The 17,441-nt window shown below is 43.1% G+C and overlaps 1 protein-coding gene across 2 annotated transcripts in view; it reads left to right on the top strand.

Moving 5' to 3' along the window:
• The window catches only part of CDS1 (CDP-diacylglycerol synthase 1), an 88,933-nt gene that overhangs the window by 19,716 nt on the left and 51,776 nt on the right, over positions 1 to 17,441 (top strand). For both annotated transcript variants that reach the window (XM_050945189.1, XM_050945190.1), the window contains exons 2-3: positions 5,295 to 5,422; positions 16,201 to 16,297. In XM_050945189.1, coding sequence (XP_050801146.1) covers positions 5,295 to 5,422; positions 16,201 to 16,297 — 225 coding nt within the window. The remainder of the gene's footprint in view (positions 1 to 5,294; positions 5,423 to 16,200; positions 16,298 to 17,441) is intronic.

Genomic DNA, 17,441 nt, shown 5'->3' on the forward strand with positions numbered 1-17,441 from the left:
CTCAGTTTTGGCTCCAGACCGTCTTGCAATGGAGTATATCAACAGAAAGGGTTCCTTTCGATGATATTGCAGGCACTGGTGGATCACCGGGGTTGTTTCACTGACATCAATGCGGGCTAGTCAAGGAAGGCGCATGCGGCATGCATCTTCAGGAACACTGGCCTATATAGAAATCTGGATGCAGGGACTTTCATTCCAGACCAGAAGATTCCAGTAGGGCATATGGAAATGCCCATAGTGATCCTGAGAGACCCAGCCTACCCCTTACACTCGTGGCTCATGAAGCCTTACACCAGAAACCTTGACAGCAGCAAGGAATGCTTCCACAAGCTCAGCAGGAGCAGAATGACCATAGAATGCCCTTTTGGCAGACTAAAGGGTCACTAATGCTGCTTTTTTGGTAGGTTAGACTTCCATGATGAAAATATTCCCATGGTCATAGCAGCCTTTTGTACTCTTCCCCCTTGATTTCAGAAATGTTATGTAAAGTTTCCTAAGGGATAGAGCATTGAGGTGGATCACCTGGTGTCTGATTTTGAGCACCCAGACACAGAGGGGCTCAGCAGGGGGCATTTTAAGGCTTTGAAGCAGCATTTTGGCAATGAGCCCTAGAAATGTCTTTCTGTAATGAATTCAGGCAGTCATTATTTACTTGCCATCTTGAATGACCCTTGTACAGATTGCTGCCTGAGCCTTAATCATAGCCTGCATATGAGCTGATTTGCTAATATGTATGAATTTCTGCTGCACCCACCGTGTGTAGGACACAAATAAAAAATGATATTTCGGAGACTACATTTTTATTAAACAGAAATATCTTGATTATCACTAAAGTTTTTTTTCTCCTGCTGACAACAGTTCATCTTAATTAGCCTCTTAGAGTTGGTTGGGCAACTCCCACCTTTTCATGTTCTCTATATCCTGTGTATGTATATGTGTATATATATGTGTGTGTGTGTGTGTGTATATATATATATAATATAATCTCCTCACTATATGTTCTATTCTGTGCATCCGATGAAGTGGCTGTAGCCCACGAAAGCTTATGCTCAAATAAATTTGTTCGTCTCTAAGGTGCCACAAGTACTCCTGTTCTTTTTGCGGATACAGGCTAACACGGCTGCTACTCTGAAACACAGATTTCTGTTTCCTGCCAGGGACTTGACAATGAGCAGCGCACTCTCAAATGAGGCTCTCACAGCTATTGTGTAAATTCAGCTGTTGTTATGGAACTGGTCCCTAGGGGTTAAATGCAAGGGGTACTGTGATGGGCTGGGAACATGTGAGGAATGTTTGTCGGGAGTTTGGCTAGGGCTTGGAAAGCAGTTCTGTATGTGCTGCAGGGGGAGTCGAGCACAAGCGTTCCAACTGCAGCACAGTCAGGGACCTGAGCATCTCTCTGTTTGGTCCTCCATGAGCTTTATCATCCACTCATGCTCCTCTATTATTCACTCCTGCCCCTGTCTCCTCTCCTGCCTATCCTTTCTGAGTTTTTTGTTTATTCTCTTGCCACGCTCTGTGCTTGCTATCTGCATGATAAGATTATTGCAGCACTTCTCGAAACATGCTCTCCTTACTCCTCATTCCCCTCCTTATCTGACTGAGGCGCTCTGCTGATGTGTAGGAGCTGGCCCTCAAGGGCACATCTGCAGAAGCAAAAAAAAAAAAAAAAGTATATTGTGAGTGAACTCTAAATCATAGAGGGTGCTTGTAACTCTTTTCTCTCTTTCCCTTGGCAAGCACACAGCATGGTGAGGGCACTAAACATGGTGAGTTCAGCCCGGGGGGAGATGCAAGATGGGACAAAGGATCTGGTGTTTTCAGAAGGGGATCACTACAAGCACCTAGGGACATTATTCTGATACTGGCACCATTTTCCACAGGCAGGGGTGATTGAAGCTGACCTCTCTATTGAGGGTAACCAGTGATGCAAGCGTGCATCTCCTGCATGTGTGGGGCTTCAGACCAGGTCCATAGGCTGCTCACCTGTGTGCTGCTTTGGTTTCTGCAGAAGTAATTGACGATTGGCTTGGCAAAGTTTTGTATAATGGGAGAAGAAACAAAGCAGCTCTGCCAAGGAACCTTTGTCAGAGGATTGCAGAGTACCTTTATGAAAATTTCCTAGAGATTTCTACAGAGGATTCCCAGGAAATCCTGATGTGCATTAACAAACTTTTTTCTTCAGGACCCTCACTGTGTAGATGAACAGGGGAATGAGGAACAGATGGAAACAGTAATTTCTATCCCTTTTCCCATGTGCACCAAGTAACAAAATAAGACACCTGTACCTCATGTTACTATGCAGTATCAAAGCAAATTGAGTACATACCGGAACTCCACTCTCCTGCTTCTGGTGTGCCAGAGCCAGAGTACTGAGACTGGCTAGACCTCTCTGGAGTTAGAGGTCCTGATTCATCACTGGACAACCCTGTCGCCTGTCCCATAATCTGCTGTAGCTCAACCTCCTTGTCCACCACTTGGTTCTTGTGGTTGATTCTGCTGGCTACTGCCTCCAATGTCCCCGAAGTATCCATGGGGTCTTGGTGGTGGAGGTGGGGTCACCACCAAGGATGGTGTCTAGCTCCTTGTAGAAGCAGCATGTTTTCAGTGCTGCACCAGAACAGACGGTTGGCTTTCCTTGCCTTCTGGTACACCTGCCTCAGGTTCTTGATCTCAGCACGGCATTGCTGCTTGTCCCTTTCGTGCCCCTTCTCCTCTATGCCACAAGCAAAGTTCCTATGGCTGGATCGGCGCTGCGACTGAACAGCCTCCTTTACCCACAGACTCACCAGATCCAAAAACTCCGGTGTATTTCAGGCAGGAGCGCGTTTGCTGCGGAAAGCCAGCATGGTCATTAGGAAGATGCTATGTGAACTCTCCACGCTGAGCAAACAGGAAATAGAATTTCAAAATTCTTGGGGCTTTTAAGGGACGGGGTGCATGCCTGCGTATCAGGCTTCAGGGCAGCAGCGTTGAAATTGCTGACCAGAGTGGTCGTGATGGGCATTTTGGGATATCTCCTAGAGGCCACTGAGGGCAACATAAACAAGCGCAGTCTACGCTAACATTACATGGCTCTAACTTGCTCACATAAAGCTCTATGCTGCTCATCGTGTTTTTATTATGTTGTCATAGCAGGAGAATTTAATCGGCTGGAGGAGCTTTACAGTGCGTACACCTCCACTGTTTTTGTGGACAAAAGTTTATTTGTTGACAAAACTGTGTAGTGTGGACAAGGCCTTAGTGCACAGCAAGTTAATGTGACATAGATTTACACCCCAGCTTGCCATGTATTAAGTGTTCGTATAGACAAGCCCTGTGCCACCTAGATACTTATAAAAATGTTAACCTGAGACTAAACCTTTTTCTAGTTTTTAAATGCTTTGTTAAAAGTGAACTGCCATGTTTTTGGAAGCTGTAGGGATGGATAAATGAATAAATAAATTGCTATTTGATAAAATGCACACAAGCAGTGATCACTGCAGTTAGAATATTGCCTAAAGCTAGGCAAGCCTGTTAACCTTCAACATACATTTTAGGACTGACTTGCTGACCTATTATAGAATACTGTAAAGTGGAGAACCCCTCAGATAATTTTGAGAATGTAACCACTTTACGCATATATGGTTTCTTTCACAGCTACCAGAGAAATCTTTTATAGATTAAAGAACTTGCTTTGATTATACTTTTTCTCCACAATAAATCTAGTAACTCCTCATGAAGAACTACTCTGTCCTGTGGCCTTGGGGTATAGAAAACCATAAACGTTGTTCACAAACATGAAGTAAAACAAACCAAAACTCAGTCAAGAATTATTCATTAGAAAAGGGCTAAATGCAAACTGAACAAACATTTGCCAAACATCACTCTGTTATACACACTTTTGTCTCACCCTTAGTCTAATCTACTTAGATTACTAGCTGTTAGGCACTACCAAAATCTAAATAAGAAACCTAATACAGGCAGGGTGAGTGCGGATACTTTTTATTGGACCAGTTTCTCTTGGTGAGAGAGACAAGCTTTCAAGCTTACACAGAGCTCTTCTGCGACTGACATGGCTACGTAACACTGCTTACAAATCTAGTGCAGGCTTTTAGCAGATAGGGCAAATAATACAATCCTAGTTAATATGACATCACTGGTGAGAATGGCATAGCAGGGGAACTGCCTATTGAGTGGGCAAAGGGTGATGAGGGCTGGTGCTTTGGTTAACTACCACCCTCTCTCTGTAGGGTGGAGAAGGGAAAGGATGGGAAGTTCCTAAACAAGACTGGGGTTAGAACTGAATGGGAAACCAGATATGGCATTGAAGATCTGTATAAACAGTTCTCCCTTCCTGCAGCTCCCATTTCTCAGCTTTCCCTTTCTTCTGCACCACTGAAAAATCTGTCACTGCTAGCATGGGGTTTTTAAACTAAGGTGTCTTTAAGAAATATTTTGGGGTAGGATTGAGGGATCGGAAGGTAATGGAACAAAAGGAGGAAGGAAGGTGGGTAAGATTGGTGGAGTTATGAGGTGGGGGAGAGAAGGGAAAATGAAGAGATGGATGGGGCAGTGGGAAGGTGGGGACTAGAGTGGAGTTTTAAGGAAGTGTAGCTAAACTGAACTATGTTTGATCCCTCTGTTTATGGCATTGAAACAAACCCTAGCTGGCAAGATGGAATCAGAATTGTGTGTAGCTGACATGAGAGGACTAGGTCAAAAAGAAAGCAGGGTCTGTCCTGTTATAGGAGGACATGCTGAGCTAGAGACTGACCGCGTGCCCTCTGTTTTTGCTGTTGAAGTGGGACTTGCTCCAGGGAAGTAAGGCACCTTGATCCTCAAAGCCTTGTATAAAGATGTGGGTGTTCTTGTAATATGTAAATCAAAATAAATCAGTCACTGCTACTACTGATTTCTTTTGGGAAGAAAATTTGTCTTTAGAAAGCTACCTTGTCATCTTGTAAGAAGCTGATCATTGGTCACAGCTAGAGAGAGAGACTGAAAATTTTGTAGTCTGTGTAGATGTGTCTGAGAAATTTATGGATACAGAGAATGAGCCTTGAGGGTGAGACTACTTGAAAGTGGCAGGTACCATCACAAAAGTGAATAATTTACCTTCTTATGAACTGTATCAGCACAGAGTCAGTAAGCCAAGTTTCACTTTGCCTAAAAGTCTATAATTTTGCTGATCTGCCATTTATATTTTCTTAGAAGCAGGTATTTCCATGTTACCAGCCAAATGAATCTTTGAGACTAAGCATATGCTCCCTTCCGGAAGGTTAAACAATACTCTTTTATGTGCTTTGTCATAGGATGTAGTTTTGGGTGAAAAGTGTGGCGATCTAGATCTCAGAAATGTTTCAGATATTCCAGCTGTGCCCCCATCAACAGACAGCACTCCAGAAATTCTCAAGAAAGCTCTGTCCGGCTTGTCTTCCAGGTATGGTAAAACAAGATTCTTAACACATTTGGGATAAGAGTGTTGAGGGAGCTGCTGACTAAAAAATAATTACAGACAAAATTGAAGTCATTTTTTTAATTAATGAGGGAAAACATTATGCCGCAAAACTAAATAGTTATTTTTTGGATTTAGTATTATCGTATCTGGGCTATATTCATGCTTGTGTAACTATTTTCATACAGCTACTGTATGAAATATGCTACCCAAAAGTTGTCCAGCTGCACCCATTTCTAAATGACTAAGAGAGCTTTTCAGTTACGATAGTTAACAATTATCTGCAGTTGCTCACTATTTCCTATCTTGGTACAACAGCAGACGCGTCAGTAGTTCTAGGGGCTGATGTTACAGGACCTTATTTATTTTTAGAGAGAGAGAGAGAGAGAGAGAGAGAGAGAAATAAGAAGCTTTTGGTTTAATATGCCGACCAGGGTGGATTTGATTTAAATCATGATTTAAATTTAAACCCTAACCCTAAATCATGATTAAAATCACTAGTCAGGAAGACTCGATTTAATCATGGATTTCTACATAAAAGTGCATTCTGGTGAAGAATATGTATTAAAGTTATAACAACCAACAACTCAGAGAGGTGTAGGTTTCATTTTTAGAAGGTACACACTATACATTTTTAAAGTGATTCATTTTGAAAACTTTTCAGATTACTTTTACAGCTATATCAGAAAATGAATGATTGGTTATTTCATTTACCAAAGGTAATTGAAGCAGATAGTTCACCTCCCAATGACTTCATAAATATCTCCAATTCAACAGTTAATTATTAGTTGGACGATTTTCTTGCCATGCTGTATAAGGAGGAGAACATCACCAAACAGACATTTAAATTGTTTTATTTAACTAAAACAACGTTATCTATTCTGGATTTTTTTTTCTTCAACAGCAAACATATAATATTTTAACAAAACAATCATATGAATTTAGTTAAACATTCAAGTTTTTTAAAATCAGGTTTGTTTTTGTTAAAATTTGTTTTTAACTAAAATAGTTGAAATGAAATTAAAAAAAACAAAATTTGACTGTCAGGTAAACACAAGAAACTTAAAATATTGGCTTCTGCAGCTAAATCAGTCGCCTTCACCTTCATTTTCCTGTTTGTTCATAATGTGGAGAAGAAAAACAAACTTTCCTGCTTTTTCAGATCCCAAATAATTTCTCAGTTTGGAATGAATTCGTCCAAAGGAAGAAAATATTCTTTCTACACCGGCAGAAAAAGCTACTGCTGTTAAAAGTGAGATTATCACTCCAACAGTCTCTGAATCCAAGTGCTTAAGTGACTTCCACCAGTTCACTGGTGTGACTTTCTTTAAAACAACATCAGCAAACTTATATTTCTTGAATGGTTCACCCTTAGCTCTGAAGTTTATTACAGCTGGCACTATGGAAGGATGATTGCTGGATGTCCATGTCATAGCCAATTCCTCTTCTTCATGAGTTAAGGTTTGATCCTGGTACTGAGCATTGAGAATATTAGTAAGAAAATGAGCTGGAGATAATGTTTGTCCCATTCATTTTTTTAATGTTTGTAATTTAACTCTTTCATTGAATATATCTCTCTTTAAGATCTCACTGAGTTCCTTCCAGATGTCAACAGAGTCAGCAATAAAACAGCTGTTTCCCTGCATTTTGTTCAAGGCTACAGAAATGGACTTCAGGGTACTCAGCATGTGTTTAACATTTCTCTTAAGCCCAGTGTTGAGAACTTTGGCTGTGACAGTGCCACCTATTTTCTTCCCAATTTTGTTCACAAACCAGGGTGGATAAAAATCAATGTCGTTGATTACCCAGGTACACCTAGATGTGCAGCAAACGAGCAACTGAGAAATATGACAGGAAGACAAAAGTGTGTAGCATGTCATGCGTAAGCACTTAGAAACAATGTTAATCTTATAAAATCAGTTGCTGATTTGAATACTTTCCCTCAAGTTAGTGACAGAAGTTCTAGTAAGAGTGAGAGAGAGAGGTGCAAAGAGGCCTTTGTTCCACCGATGATGAAATTTCAAGGGTCCCTGTTCAAAAATTGAGTCCCCACCACATTTATTGTTTGCCCTCTAACTGTAACTTCATTTTTTATTAACCCATTGCCTAGTGTGCGTGTGTTCACATCTTGTTGGCTTCTGTGCTTCTTGGTAAGCAGAATTGACTAAAAGCCTTCTCTCTGAAACATAGACACAAACTCAGCACTTCTGAGAGCAGGCTGCTGATTTCATTGTATTGCCCTCATAGAATGAACAGGCCAAGAACACTAACACTTTCAGGTTCACCGAACTAGGTAAACATTATGAGGAACAAAGGCCTTTGAACCAGACTTATCCTACATGATATTCAGAGAATGGACATTAAGACTTCTGGCTAATGCATGGATATAAAATGTCCCCTACTCTAGATGTTTTTTTAAAATCTGTTTTCTGAAGGGCAAGTCCGTGAGTACTCTTTGTAGACAAAATGCAGTTCTTCTTTGAGAGATGTCCCTGTGGGTGCTCCACTTTAGATGTCGATGCACCCCTGCGCGTTTGATCGGAGATTTCTGCGGCAGTACTCGTACCGGTCACGCATGTTCAGAGCCTGGCCCCCCACTCTGAGTATACCTCTAGTGAGCATGCGTGGCTGGTTCCTTCAGTTCCTTCTCCTCCGTCCCCGTCTTGAGACGGAGCTCAGCAGACTCGTTAAAGAATTTTTCCTCACCTTAAAATTACTTGTAGTTAGCTAGTTTCTTGTTAGTTAGTTGTTAGTTAGTGTTACTTACCCCTTTTTCTACCGTTTATTTAAAAAAAAAAAATTTCTCTCAGCCGCAGCTGCTTCAGACATGCCCGGCTCCACAGGTTTTAAGCGCTGCTCCTCCTGTAAGGATGCTATCCCTCTTTCGGATGGACTTTCGCAGTGCATAAAATGTTTGGGGGAGACCCACATTCCCCAAAAATGTTCTCACTGCACTAAACTAAGCTCCAGAGAGCGAAAAGACAGGGAGCTAAAACTTAAACTTATTCTACTTCAAAAATCCTTAGGGTCAGCCTCAGACCCTGGCACGGACTCTGCCTCCGCTCACCGCCACAGCTCTCTCACTTCTAAAAAGCAGAAGAAAGCAGCAGAATGAGGACACCTTCTGTCAAATTCAAAAGAAGCCCTTAGACACAAACCTCTGGTCAGATCCACAGTCTCCTTACCGGTGCTCCCCCGCCTGAGCACTGTTGACAAGCCAGGCTCCTCCCAGAACCGCGCTAAACCTGCCTGTGCTTGCGGTGGCAGCACGAAGCTCCGGTGCCGAGGCGATAGGCTTTCAGTCGCCTGCCTCGATTATGGCACCTATCGACACTGCGATGAACGCTGTGCCGACATTCCAGGGCCCCCCCAGGCACCGCAGCCTGCTATTAATAGCATGACACCGGCTCCAGCACCGGCATTAACAGCGCTACTTGGCACTGAGCCAAGACTTAGAACCCCGGTGCAAGCCCAGGTTCCCTCACAACAATTCTATCAGCCTTCACCTTCAGCTGCCTCAGCGCTGCTGTTTACCCAGTCAAGTGACCTTTTAGTGTCACCTATGCTGCAGTCACCCTTACTTAAAGACTGCTTCTCCCTTACGAATGATTCAGGGTCCGAACAGCCTTCCTCCAGTGAAGAGGAGTCTGAACTACAGGGTGATGTTTCAATGCAATCAGAATTCCACCCTCGAACCCCTGTTACCCGCAGGCATAGGAAAATTGTCTCAGACTATCCTCGAGACCCTGCCTCCTGATGTGTTAACCCTGGATGGCACCGCCTATGCCTTTTCCATCACTATGGCAATATTGGGCCCCATGGGCATCTTTCCCTCGGCAGCACACCCACTATTCCAATTCGACAAGATGCGAAAGTCCAAATGATATAACACGCTTGGCGGCACCCTCCCATTCTCAGGATCAATTAAGTCCTGTTCCTGACCCAGTACCAACTGAAGTAACGCCTGAAGAAGCCTTAGTTCCCTCCCCTCTAACGTCCTCAGACGACTTTGCAAAATTCCAAGATCTCTTTAGAGGGGTTGCCAGCAAGCTTAGAATCAATCTAGAGGAAGTACTGGGCCAACAACATGAGTTAACGGACATCCTGCAACCCTCTTCTTCATCCAGACTGAAATTACCAATCAGTGCAGCCCTTCTGGAACCTGCTAAGTCCATCTGGCAGGCTCCAGCCACAAGCCAGCCTACCTGTAAACAAGCGGACCGTAAATACTTCATTCCCTCTAAAGGCTCTGAATTCCTTTTCTCACATCCTGCGCCAAACTCACTGGTAGTGGACGCAGCCAAGCAAAGGAGTAAACAAACAACAATATTTCCGCCATACCGCAACCAACAAGCAAAGCAAACGCTTAGACCTGCTGGGTCGCAAAGTGTATGCCTCTTCAACCTTACAATTTCAAATTGCCAATTATACTGCAGTTCTGGCAAAGTACGACCATAGAAACTATGACAAGTTCATGGACTTTATTAAACACATTCCAGACCAAAAGAAACAACAGTTTGCAACTTTAGTTTCCGAGGGCCAAATCGTATCATGCACGGCTCTTCAAGCAGCTCTGGATGCAGCCAATACCGCAGCAAGATCCACTGCTACGGCGGCGGTCATGCGCTGAGGTTCATGGCTCTCCTCTTCCCTTTTTTCTTGCAAGGTTCAGAGTATTGTAGAGGATCTCCCTTTCGACGGTGATAAACTCTTTGCTTTCACCACGAATGAGGTGCTTCACTCAATGAAGGACTCAAGGGCAACTCTTCGGTCCTTAGGGATCCAAACCCCTACGACCAGAAGGCGACAGTACAGATATCAACCTTACCACCGTCCATGCTACCCCCCATATACTCAGCATTTCAGAAGATCTCAGGGTCAACAACAGCAACACCAACGCCAGAGATCCAGATATCAGCGGCGTCGCCCCAATTCTTCCGAAGCTCCCCAACTTCCTCCAACTAATAAGCAGATTTGAACCTTTGGTCGAGGGTCTCGTAAACATCATCTCAACTTCAGCGTATGCACCGCCTACAACTATCTTTTGGACACCGCCTACGGCCATTTTTGCACCAATGGCAGAATGTTACCACCAACAAGTGGGTTCTAGAGGTCATCACAACTGGGTATTCTATCCCCTTCCTCTCCTTACCACCCACCTTCCCCGTCCCTCTTCAGGGACCCTTCTCACGAGCTACACCTCCAGCAAGAAGTACATCTCCTTCATCTGGGGGCTGTCGAACTCGTGCCTGAATGCCACAAAGGGAAAGAGTTCTACTCCCATTATTTTTTAACAGAAAAGAAAACTGTAGGATGGCGACCGATCCTCGACCTCAAGCGGCTCAACAAATTTATCAAAAAGCAAAAATTCAAGATGGTTACTCTCACCACCATAATTCCAGCCCTGGAGCAGGGCGATTTGGTTTTCAGCCCTTGACTTACAAGATGCCTATTTTCACGTCACTATCCACCCGGCCCACAGATGTTTCCTTCATTTTACCCTCGGCTCAATGCATTTCCAATACAGAGTTCTACCCTTCGGCCTTTCCACTGCCTCCCCCCCCCACCCCGAGTTTTCTCCTAGTGGTAGTCATTGCCTACCTCAGGAAAAAAGGGGTCATAATATTCCCTTATCTTGACGATTGCCTTCTCAAGGCCTCCACGTTTGATGAAGCGCTCCGCTTCACACAACTCACCATCGATTGCTTCCAATCTCTGGGCCTGCAAATAAACAGAAGCAAATCCATATTAAGTCCTACCCAGCACCTGGAGTTTATAGGAGCGAGCCTTACTCCACAACTGGGCTGGCATCTCTCCCACCCGACTGATTCAATACCATAAAACTGCTGGCTACGAGACTTCACGACAGCCCCCGGGTCACTGCCCGAGACTGCCTGCAACTACTAGGGCACATGGCCTCGTGCACCTTCGTGGTCCAAAATGCACATCTCTACATGAAGTGCTTCCAAGCTTGGCTGGCCACGGTTTACAAACCAAACGTGCACTCACTAAACAAACCCCTGGCTATACCCTACCGAGTCAAAGACTCTCTCCTGTGGTGGCCAGTCCCCTCCAACCTCTGCTCTGGAGTCCCCTTCCTCCAGACCTCCCCAACTCTGATAATGGTGACCGATGCATCTCTCACTGGCTAGGGGGCCCACATCTCTCACCAAACAGTTCATGGACTATGGCCTCCCTCCGAAACCTCCCTGCACACAAATGTTCTAGAACTTCGAGCTATATGAAATGTCTGCCGCCACTTCCTGCCACTAATCAAGAATCAGCATGTACGCATAATGACAGACCACATTGCCTGCATGTTCTACATAAACAGGCAAGTAGGGGCTCGCTCCCACTCTCTTTGCTCAGAGGCCGTAAAAGTCTGGAATTGGTGCCTTGCGAACCACATCCGCATGTCCAGCTGCTTATCTCCCCGGCGTGATGAATACCACTGCTGACGAGTTAAGCAGACGTTTCCCTTCGGAACACGAATGGGAGATAGACGACGGAATCATTTACAACATATTTCGCACTTGGGGTCACCCAATCATAGATCTCTTTGCAACTGCAAAAAACACGAAATGCCTCAATTTTTGCTCCAGGGCGGGACTGGGCAAACACTCCCTTGGAGACGCATTCATGATCCCATGGCACCGGGACTTACTCTATGCATTTTCCCCGGTACCACTTCTCAACAGGGTCCTCATAAAGATACGAATGGACCTTGCCACGGTGATCTTGATTGCACCTTCATGGCTGAGACAACTGTGGTTCCCTTTCCTCACCAGAATGTCAGTTTGACCACCGATCTCACTGCCTCTCATCCCAAACCTTTTATCACGGCAACATGGCCGGCTTCTTCACCTCAATCTCTCCATGCTTCATCTCAAAGCCTGGTACCTGCATGGTTCTCCCAACAAGAACTAGACTGTTCCGACCAAGTTCAGAGGGTGCTTCTACACAGCAGAACACAATCCACCCCTTACCACCTATCTCCGAAAGTGGAAGCGATTCACAGAATGGTGTTCAACTGTCTCCTACCTCTGCACCCCTCCCCCGCATACTTGACTAGCTATTGGACATTAAGCAATCCGGCCTTTTCTTCAGCTCCATCCGAGTCCACTTAGCTGCCATCACAACCTTTCATGATACAGTTGACGATACCTCGGTCTTCGCTCATCCCATCACCAAGCATTTCCTTAAGGGACTCCAAACCTTATATCCAGACATTTTAAGCCACCTACCCCTCCATGGGATCTTCACCTAGTATTGTTCTGTCTAACTCATCAACCCTTCGAGCCCTTAGCCACCTGCTCCCTATTACACCTCTCAATGAAAACAGCCTTTTTGGTGGCGATTACCTCCGCCAGACGGGCAGGAGAGATAGCAGCCCTTATGACAGATCCACCATATACGCTTTCTTTCAAGGACAAGGTTACCCTATACCTACACCTGAAATTCCTTCCAAAAGTTCATGCTTCATTTCACATCAATGAACCAATACATCTACCAACTTTCTTCCCGAAACCACATGCAAACTCCTTTGAAGCCACAGTGCACACGCTTGATGTGTGCAGGGCCTTGTCCTTCTATTTGGACAGAACCAAACCCTTCAGAAACTCTCTTAGACTCTTTTGTCTCCATCGCGGAGCGCTCCAAAGGCATGCCTATCTCTACCCAGAGACTTTCAAACTGGATCTCCGATTTGCATACGACTCTGCTATCAGATGATAAATGTTACACCTCCAGCATTGATCAGAACATATTCCACTAGATCTGTATCTACCTCTGTAGCCGCCTTATGTAAAGTATCATTGACATTTGTAGAGCAACCACTTGGTCCTTCGAGCACACATTTGTCAAACACTATGCCCTTACTCAGGGCTCTCTCTCTGACACTCGATTAGGCAGGGCAGTATTATCTACTGCTTTCCTACCAGATCCAAAGTCCCTACCTCCTTGAGATACACTGCTTCGAAGTCACCTAGAGAGGAGCACCTACAGGGACATCGCTCTCTCTTGAAGAGGAGGTTACTCATCTTGTGCAGTAATTGACGTTCTTCGAGATGAGCGTCCCTGTGGGTGCTCCACTACCCACCCTCCTCCCCTCTACTTCGGAGTTGGGGTAGCCTCCGTTGTAGAGAAGGAACTGAGGGAACCGGCCGCGCATGCTTACTAGAGGTATACTCAGAGCAGGGGGGAACAGGCTCTGAGCATGCGTGGCCGGTATGAGTACTGCTGCAGAAATCTCCGATCAAAGGCGCAGGGGCGCACTGACACCTAGAGTGGAGCACCCACAGAGACTCATCTCGAAGAACGTCAGTTACTGCACAAGATGAGTAACCTTCTCTTCCTGGTGCTTTATGAAGAGTGTATTCAGGGTTATTTACTGAGATCATATCTCTTTTGATTATTAAATATCTTGAAGCAGTGCCTCTTGTATCTCACATCAGAACCAGTATCCCAATTGGAATTTGAATGTTTTGTTTTTTTCCTTCAAGCATCTAGATGAGCTATGATGTAAGCCACTAAAATATTCCCCCATTTTTATATTTGACCTTTTTAGAATCTTAGCTATAGATGCTATGCCCTGTAGTAAAAGTTGATGAGGTAGCACACTTGTCATAATTCTAGATGGTGGGCTAGACTCTGGGTTGCTCCCATCTATTTATCAAAGCTGGCTTTCTAGATCTACACTGGTCAACAGGTGCTTTTCCCTGGAGGGGGAGGAGAGAGGCTGGTTGTCTTTTTTTTTTGGTTCCATCCACTTTGAGGGAATTCTTAGGAAAATCTTATTTCTTTTTTTTAAAAGCTTTTGATAGTGATAAGGATATACCACTAATATGAGCAAAGAGGTCCTTTGCTGAGGTTAGTGCAGGATAGAATACTGAAATCTGTTGTTGTCTGCCTTTGTGTAAGTACCCATAGCAACTTCATTTAGGTGGCCTTAATGGGTACTTCTCACTTGCCAGTAAATAAAATCCTTTAAAAGTAAATTACACGTCTAACACAAACTTAAGTTCAAATTAGATTTTTAAAATTAACTAAGTTGACAGTGTCCCTTTAAGTTTAGTCATGTTTGTCTAGAAATACTTGCTCTACAAGGTACATGTAAGATTGTTATGAACGAGAGAGTAGAAAGATTTCTTTTTTAATGTGCCTACACTGGGTAAATAGTTTAACCTATACAGCCAGTTTCCCCTATTTTTCCTGTGAGTTTTTCATACCATAGGGAAAAGACAAATGCACTGGAAAATAGGACTATAAAAACACAGTTTTTTACAGGGATACTAGAGAGTAGGTAAAGTACTGGCAACTTTAACTCATTGTTAAAAATGAGCAGGATTTCAGGTTGACAGTACAGTAGTCTTTTAAAAATAAATTGGAGTCTGTTTTAAGAGTAAACAAAACATGAATTTTTAATTAATGTCCTACAACTGTCTACCGTATACTCGTTCATAAACCGAATATTTTTGGTAAAAAAGTGACACATCAAAGAGCGGGGGTCAGCTTATAAACAGGTCTACACCAAAATTTGATGATTTTAAACTCTGTGGAATCACTGAATTGAATATCTAATATATTGTCAATTTGTTTACCTGGGTGTCTGCAGGCATGGAGCCCCTCAGCTCCCATTGTCTGGGAACGGCAAACCACGGACACTGTGAGCTGAGGGGCTCTGTGCCTGTGAACGCTCCAAATAAACAAAATGTCCAGGCCCACTCTCGGCTTACCCTAATGGGCCAGGAGCCAAAGTTTTCCAACTCCTGAAATATAGGGTCGGCTTATGAAAGGGTCATACAGTTTTTTGCTATTTTTACCTAACCATCTTGGGAGGTCGGCCTCTAAACGAACGGGCTAATGAACAAGTATATAGGGTAGTTTTTTAATCCAGTTGCTGAACAACTGTATGAAAAGCAGTCTTGATTTTTGACCAGTCCGTTTGAATCCCTTTTAAGAAAAGAATCTTAGGTTTGGAAAAAAATGTTTACATGCAAATAGCAACTTTCTCTGTACGGACCAGGTTGTGGCCAGATCCAGTATGGATGTGAAATGGGAGAAGGGTAGAAATAGCCTACCCCATCTCCTCCCACATGCATGTATGTCAGGGCTGATATTGCAGTCCTAGAGCTCATATGAGCACAGGATTGCTCCCTACTAGTGCCTCCATATGTGATGCTAGCCACTCCACAAAAGGGGCAAGGCTATTACCTCGAGTCACTTCTACATCACACATCAAGAGCTGGCTTCTGCAAAGAGGAGCATATGCGGCACCACTTCAGAGTTTTTAGCAGTAAGCATGCTACCCATGTAGCCACAATTTGTAAATTGCCTTCTTAATTGTTCAATTACTAAAGGAAATACTGTAAATCAGGGGTAGGCAATCTCTGGCACACGTGCCGAAGGCGACACGCAAGCTGATTTTTCAGTGGCACTCATGCTGCCTAGGTCCTGGCCACCAGTCTGGGAGGCTCTGCATTTTAATTTAATTTTAAATGAAGCTTCTTAAACGTTTTAAAAACCTTATTTACTTTACAAACAACAATAGTTTAATATATACTATAGACTTATAGTAAGAGGCCTTCTAAAACTGTTAAAATGTATTACTGGCACACGAAACCTTAAATTAGAGTGAATAAATGAAGACTTGGCGTACCACTTCTGAAAGGTTGCCGACCCCTGCTATAAATGGTATCTATTACTATGAAGAGACTGTTAAAGAAAACAGTACAGTTAATTGTCCTAATATGTTTTCTTTGTAGATGGAAAAACTGGTGGATTCGTGGAATTTTAACATTGGCTATGATATCATTATTTTTCCTGATCATATATCTTGGATCATTTATGCTGATGCTGCTTGTAAGTTTTTTCTAAACACATTTTTATTCATCATAGTACATAAAATGAATATGAAGGCAAATTATATAGAACTTTTAAATTGCATTTAGCTTGTATTTAAGTGAATTAGTACTTGTGAAAGGTACGGGATTGACATTCACACATGGCTTTTAGGGACTGATGGCTTTTTTGGTAATTTTATTTCAAGACTTCTTTATTTTAATGTAAAATAAAACAATGGCTCTATCTTTTTTGCCGTAGAGATCCTTGAAAATGGGACTGAAACTATTACAGTTAATTTCCACTTACAAAATTTATAGATCATTCTCAGCCCTCCAACAAGATTTCCCATCTCCCTGTACATAGTGGCCTGATTTTCAGCAGTCATTGGATGTCCTATGCTAAGCTTTCCAGAGTTGATGACCCTAAAGAAAACATTAACTTTGAAATCTGACTTTAATGAACTGATTTTTTTCCTTGACACTGTCACAGCTAGGATAGTTCAATGAAGTATTTTTCTGGTTATTTTTTTTCTGTGAAGTGCTAAATTAATTAGATTTGTGGAAATGTGTTTAACATCTCTTTTTAGGGAGTCATAGCACAGGTCTACAATTTTTGAGAAGTCGTCTGCTTCAGAGATAAAATGTGATATTTATTATGTATTTTGATGTGCTGAATTCAAATATGACAATTAAAACAACTGATTGGCTACTGTTTCTAAGATATTTAAGTTTTTACATTTTATGTCTATGTATATTGTGTAGATAGTAGAGTTTTAATCATAAATTGTAAACCTAGGTCTTTTCATGTGTTTATGGTTGCTTTACATGATAATATTTCACCTGTCCTGTTTATGGAACACTTTAAAAATCAGCAAAAGGGTTATATAAATAAAATTTATTATGAAACAAAAAGCAAAAAACTATTATGTACGTAGTTTAGTCCTATTCAGTATCTACTCGGCGCTTCTTGGCTTGTCTCTTGTATTCATTAAATGGAGCATCTCTTGTCACTGTCCAGCAATAGTCTGCAAGCATTGATGGGCTCCATTTGCCCTGATAGCCTGCCAGGAGATTCCACTGCTGTAGTCTGGAGCCCAACAGCTCTGCCTTACTCTTGGGTAGTTCCAGATCCCTGACAAGGTCATTCAGTTCACCTTGTGTTA

This window comes from Gopherus flavomarginatus, chromosome 3 (genome assembly GCF_025201925.1).
Source record: "Gopherus flavomarginatus isolate rGopFla2 chromosome 3, rGopFla2.mat.asm, whole genome shotgun sequence".
Taxonomy (NCBI): Eukaryota; Metazoa; Chordata; order Testudines; family Testudinidae; genus Gopherus; species Gopherus flavomarginatus.